This window comes from Gymnoscopelus microlampas (assembly GCF_963454915.1).
Source record: "Gymnoscopelus microlampas genome assembly, chromosome: 5".
Lineage (NCBI taxonomy): Eukaryota > Metazoa > Chordata > Actinopteri > Myctophiformes > Myctophidae > Gymnoscopelus > Gymnoscopelus microlampas.
Window position 1 is genome coordinate 28,734,920 of NC_139942.1, and position 6,818 is coordinate 28,741,737.

General features: G+C 37.7%; 1 protein-coding gene across 1 annotated transcript in view; it reads right to left on the reverse strand.

Moving 5' to 3' along the window:
- The window catches only part of LOC311045485 (tissue factor-like), a 10,196-nt gene extending 3,643 nt beyond the window's left edge, over positions 1-6,553 (reverse strand). The window contains exons 1-3 of the mRNA XM_084057369.1: positions 6,288-6,553; positions 833-944; positions 348-434 (exon numbers count right to left, since the gene is read on the reverse strand). Coding sequence (XP_083913495.1) covers positions 348-434; positions 833-944; positions 6,288-6,342 — 254 coding nt within the window. The 5' untranslated portion in view covers positions 6,343-6,553. The remainder of the gene's footprint in view (positions 1-347; positions 435-832; positions 945-6,287) is intronic.
- Positions 6,554-6,818: the final 265 nt, after the last annotated feature.

Genomic DNA, 6,818 nt, shown 5'->3' on the forward strand with positions numbered 1-6,818 from the left:
GGAGCTACTGAGCAATTCTGTCTGGCCATCCTCAATGCAAAATCAGTGCAAGTGACATCACTTGCACAGCCATTCTGAAATGGCCTGTTCAGACACGCCCATTCAGGAAATCCATGAAATGAGCATGAATGACTGAATGTTAAAAAAAGATATTTTTTTGGGTACAAGAGACACTGGGGAGCCCAAAAAATACTAAAAACCTAAAAAAAAATGAAATTCATGGTGTAGCCCCTTTAAGTAAAACAAATGTAGTACTTTTTACACCACTGATGTGTATATTCTTCACAGAATAGAATAGAATAGAATAGAATAGAATAGAATAGAACAGAACATGGCTAGGCTCCTACCTGTCTAGTGGTTCGAGGTGGTTGGTCATATCACATTCTGTCTCTGATGTTCTGATACAGTGTGTATCCATCCAATCATCATCCGGCCTACAATATCACATAGTACAGTTAGTAATACAGTAACATTATTACATAATCGCCTACTCGCAATTATGTTTGCATAATCGTCAGAATGGTTTCCATTCATTATGTACAAATGAATTTGTTCAAAACTTTTGACGGTATAAAATGATTTAATGCATGGCCTGTTCTGGCCTATTTTGATTATGGGGCGGGTCATTGTCAGTCATTTCTGTGTATATGCAAGTTATTTGTCATATCTGCAAATTGTCTTTACAAAGCCTAAAAGGCAAAATAAATTTCATTTTTATTGACACTTTACAATGTTCAAATCACAATTATTTACATGACAATGAATCGCCAACTAATGTTTCATGATCATGACTGCACTAGTGTGTATGTGTGCATAATTGCTGTGTACTCACTCACTAAACTTGACAGTGTATGTGACTTCGCTTGATGTCGGAGTCCAGATGAGGAGGGTTTTAAAGTTGGAAGAGACCCAGTGCACATTCTCTGCTCTGCCTGAGTCCTCACCTTGGATAAAACAATTTAAAATAAATGTTATCTAACATAACATAGGCTACTGGATGTAGGCATGCTGTATCTAGTATAGATTACAGATTATATTTTCAGTTGTAGTGATGAGTCTTACAACTTCATGTGATTCATATCCAGTCATCCTGCTAAATGAAAATAGGCCAGTAATTTAAAACGGAGCTCAGGAAAATAACACATGACTCAGTTTTGTAACTCTACTTCATGTACTGTTCTGCAACCTGATCATTAAATGAGACCTTTATCTACTACAAAAAAAATGTTTTCTCTTCAGCAACATTCTCAGCATTCCAAACTAACAGTTCAGCACTTTGTCAGGGCATGTACAGTTTTTTAGACTTAAGACTACATTGAGGAACGGCCTTTCCTAAACAAAAGGTGTTTTCTTATGTAATATCTGTCCCCCATCATGGTGATGACCCATGCATGGATGGCACTGGCCTGATAGATCCAGCTGTTTGCTGCCTAACTCTTTGTGTGTTGAGGTGTGTAATGTATATCTGAGAAATATCAAGTGGAGCTGCTCCCCAAATCACACAGCTCTTTTTTAAAAATATGTTATTTTCAATTTTCAAACAGACACCAGTTAAAACAAAGTCCCATGAAGAAGAAAAAAGAAAAAAAAGGACAACAGGGTGGTCTGATACTTGTTAATATTCCATAAAGCATCAATAAGTATTCTGTGTTGGAGGCTATATGTTTTCATATGTTCAAAGGCTGCCATATCTATCAAAGAATATGTTATTTTCTCTACATTTTCTCTTGTAATTGAGAAGGGGGAAATCTGATTTCCATGTCAGTGCAATACATTTTCTCTCTACAGCAAGGGCAACCTCTGTCAAATTATTTATTAGTTATTTTATAAAAATTTATTTAGGTAAAAATGCCTAAAAGTCTACATTTAGGGTGCTGTTCCTATCATCTTTTCAATGCAATCCAACACACTCTCAGAAGCAATGTAGGAAATAACAGTTATACCACATATATAAGAGAGTTGTAGTGAGTCAGGCTAAATCTGGAATTGATAGTAGATAGATTTGGTTTCAGACTGTACACCATGAATAAAATACTGTATAGTAATTGCCCCAAATCTGGCAAATTAAGTAAAGTAATTTGATCCCCCTGAGACTAGCTGAGACAGGCGTAAACTGTAAGTAACAGAAAAAAATATATGTATACGGTAGGTATACTGTATATCCTTGCTTGTTCACGGTGGTTCTATTTCATCGATAGCATAGCCTTCCTCCCTCCCTTTTTAGCTTTTTTTTTTGTTTTATTTTGTTTACTGTATTGACTGTGTTGTTGTGTAGGTACCTGTTTTCTATGTGGTTATTTTTGTTGTTTTGTTCTAGCATCAACAACCTTGCAGCCTTATGCAAAGCCTAAAATGTAATTTAGATAGCATGTTATGTAGACCGATGCCAGGTCATTGTTGACCTGGCATCCTATAGTGTGTATAGTTTCAATGCACAGAAAATAGATTTTTACGGGGCCAGAGCTCTGCTCTGGACACGTATTGTTATTCGCATTATTCTGTCACTTCTTCTTCTTCTTCTTCTTCTGCCACTTTTCGCAGTTCTGGCTGAACCGTGCAGTCGGTTTTTACGAAACTCGGCCATATGGTAGATGGTCATGAAAAACAATCAAGAAATAATTCTCACAATCTTTCGTCCAAAGGTGGCGCTATAGCACTCAATTGAAAATGCCAACTTTGACCAGGTACAACTCATGCCCTGTTTGACCTACAGCCATGAAACTTGGATACACATATGCGTCTCCTCATGCTGAACAACTTTCACACTCTGACTTTTGACCTCTGACCTTTAGATCTCCCACCATTTTGAAGTATATGAAAAACAGTCATTGGCTCCTAACTTCTGCATTTTTTCACTTATGGAAAATCCGTTGGAAATTTTTGTAGAAAGTGGTCCAAAGTTCAAGTGTGAAACGTTTCGTGCAGATTGCTCAAAAATCCCAGGAGGAGATAGATTTTAACTATTACAGTTTTATGAAAATTATTCATCTGTGCCTAAAACATACATGCAGACTCACATTTCTTTGAAACTTTGCAGAAATGTAGAGGGTCATTCCAAATATCACTGAAACCAATCTTACTCCAATTGGCCAAAAGGGGGCGCTATAGCAATTTTTTGAAAAGGCAGACTTTAAACAGGCATAAGTCATGCCTCGTTTGGCCGAAAGTCGTGAAACTTGCTTACACATGTGCCTTGACTCATGAGGAACACACGTATCGATTTGACCATTAAGCTCCGCCCTTAGATTGTCCGCAATTTTGAGCAGTTTGAAAAACACTTAAACCCAGGATTTTTCAGCTATTTGCGTGAAACTGTATCATCTGTGTGATCTCCTTTTTCACAGTTACTTATCTGTTGGGCCAATGGCGTCTCCCTTAAATGAAGGCCTCACAATCTCAGGGTCGCCAGTTCAAGCCTCACTTGATGCAGACTTAATTTAAATTGAATTGCAAACAACATGACTGTATCATTGAATACATGTGCAACTGTTAAAGGTAATGATGAAATGCTTCTTGGAGAGAGTATGTTTTTTTAATGTATGACAAACTTCATTGTGAAAATAACCGATCTACAATCTCAAAACTTTTCAGATAGCAACATGTTTCTGAGCTTGTAGATCGGCTGCTTTCACTGGTTCACTTTCATCTTCAACAGATGACCTCAGCCTGGACAAAGCTATAGCCCTATAGGTAGTGTCTCAGCCTGTGAATCCAAAGGTCGAGAGTTTGATTCCTGTCAATGGCAATAGGTTGAGATGTTAATGGGTGAGGTTTTTCACCTGGGATTGCCCCCCTGCGTCCTATATATGACCACCTCAGCTGGGTTGGGCTGAAAAGAATATTCGCCTGTTGGACACATGTGCCTTGACTCATGAGGAACACATCTATCGCTTTGACCAGTAAGCTCCGCCCTTAGATTGTCCGCAATTTTGAGCAGTTTGAAAAACACTTAAACCCAGGATTTTTCATCTATTTGCGTGAAACTGTATCATCTGTGTGATCTCCTTTTTCACAGTTACTTGCCTGTTGGGCCAATGGCGTCTCCCTTAAATGAATGCCTCACAATCTCGAAGTCGCCAGTTCAAGCCTCACTTGATGCAGACTTAATTAAAGTTGAATTGCAAACAACATGGCTGTATCAATGAATATATGTGCAAATGGTAAAGATAACCTGAAATGCTTATTTGAGAGTACGTTTTTTCAACGTATGACATACTTCATTCTGAAAATAGTTGATCTACAATCTCACAACTTTTCATGGTTTGTGAGCTTGTAGATCGGCTACTTTCACTAGTTTTGGTTCTGAGGTGATGTACAATTTCTTCATTGGTAAATGGTTTGTGAACAAGTGATCTTAGTGTTAGTGAAACAGGGGCTTGGTTCATGAAAGAAGGCGAGAGTTTATGATCTTCAACAGACAATATCAGCCTGGACAAAGCTATAGCACTATAGGTAGTGTTGCAGCCTATTAGTCTGAAGGTTAAGAGTTCGAATCCTGTTAATGGCAGTAGGTTGAGATGTCCAATCAAACCATTATGTTTCCATCTCTCTCTCTCATCAATCTATTGTTTCCATGTCACTCTCTCTCTCTTCAATCTATTCCGTTTCCATGTCTCTCTCTCTCTCTCTATTCACTGGCCCCGTATTATCGCTGCTTGCAGCTATATTTTTTTTTATATTCTACTGTTAGACTGATAATAGGTTCTCTTGGTTTACCTATGATCTGTGTCAAATATCATTGGGAGAAGTCTATTTCACACACAGGTAGCCTATTTATAAAATTAATAGTAAGAGGGGTTTTACTTGTGATTACCCTGGGATTCCATTTTGTGAATTAAGTCACTGCCCACATCTTCACTGAGAGCAAGCATTTCTATTTGTGTCCAAGAGGGGGCAGAATCATCTTCATACAAGTACAACAAATCTCATCTTTCCAAAGTACATTTTAAAGCTGGGAAGGCTAAGGCCACAAATCTATAATAATTCCATATTTATTTGACTGTTTTCACCCTCAAGGTTTTCAGATTCCAGACAAATGCTCTAACATTTCTCGCTAAAGCGTTTTAAAAAGCTCTAGTCTGGACTGGAAGAGCAATGTTTATTGGAATACATCAGTCTCTGTCCATATTATGTTTAAGTCATCATCCATCTTCTGGTCAACCTAATTGACATCAGTGAACTATTTCTTTAAATATGTAAGAGTAGTGAGTTTGAAGAAATGTACAACATACAGCAAATATAAGTATCAAGTAAGTGGCCATGTAGGCTTGCCTCTCAGTAAAGGTATAGTACATGGAAAGTAAGCTGAAAGTAGGGCACTTGACTAGTTAGCAAAATTCCAAGCAGTGAAAGCCTCATTAATTTGGTGGGTAGGGGTTTCAGTTCACCAGTGAATGGTTCACATTGTGCATTTAGTGTTCAGAAGTGGTGTTTTGGGGGCAAAGCACATTCCTTACATGAACCTCACACTGGGCATGGGCAACATGCAGTCTAGCCAGACTGATAACACTAGTAGTATAGTAGGCTAGTTGGTTATTATCAAAACGTTTTGGCCCTCATGTGTACAGTCACTGCAAGTTAATGAAAACCACTTTCAAAAACCTTCAAACTGATCAAATCATCTACACACTAATATATAATCCTCCTTCTTCACATGTTTTTCAAAAGGCCTATAAAATCTATAGCAAAAAATAAAAAAAAGATTTAAACTTGATGGTGCTGTTACTAAACTGCTTCTGCTGCTATATACTATCTATACTGCTTGCTTGATTGATTGATTGATTGATTGATTGATTGATTGAATACTGTATTAACAGTTGCAAAGACAAGCACAGGGAAATATTTCAATAGTAAGCTTTGACTTACTAACCCTAACCCTGACTTTTTACAGGGGCCAGTTCCGTATCTATCTATCTATCTATCTATCTATCTATCTATCTATCTATCTATCTATCTATCTATCTATCTATCTATCTATCTATCTATCTATCTATCTATCTATCTATCTATCTATCTATCTATCTATCTATCTATCTATCTATCTATCTATCTATCTATCTATCTATCTATCTATCTATCTATCTATCTATCTATCTATCTATCTATCTATCTATCTATCTATCTATCTATCTGCAGTGCAGATTATGCACATTCAATTCTATTCAAATTAGCTTTATGGGCATGAGAGTTTACATTGCCAAAGCAAGTGTCAAAATATATAAAAACAGAAAATAGCACATAGCACATTGTTAATGTAGACTAAAGTAGCCTATGTATCCGATTCCTACCTGCAGTTGTCATCATCAAGGTTCCAAGATAAATCACAGTCTTTAGGAAATCCATATCAGCTACGCTCTAAAACAACTTAGTAAAAGAAAAAGAAAAACTGATCGAGACGTTGTAGCCTACTTCGAATCGCAGGTGAAATAACTTGTATTCTGTTTCTTCCAAAAGTATTCCTTCCACGATGGTCTTGTAGTTTAGTGTGGATTCTCTGGAAAGATCGGAGATATTTTACAGCAGATGAAAGTAGTGGAACGTCCTACAACCTGAGGAGACGGCTGGAATGTGGGGTGATGGGAGCATGGGACCAGGGAGTGTTCTCCTCATGTGGTCCCCCGCCCCGCCTACCGAGTTCATCATGGACACAGGACAACTGTGCAACGATTTGTTCATTTTGAACCATTCAATCGTTGTACTCGGACTGACCTACTGGTCCAGTCAGATCATACAAAACGAAGACAAATCAACCCAATAACTATATTTTTCTTGCACCGACATGCCTGATCTGTGCCGGTACAAAACGTTGTGTAAGCGTT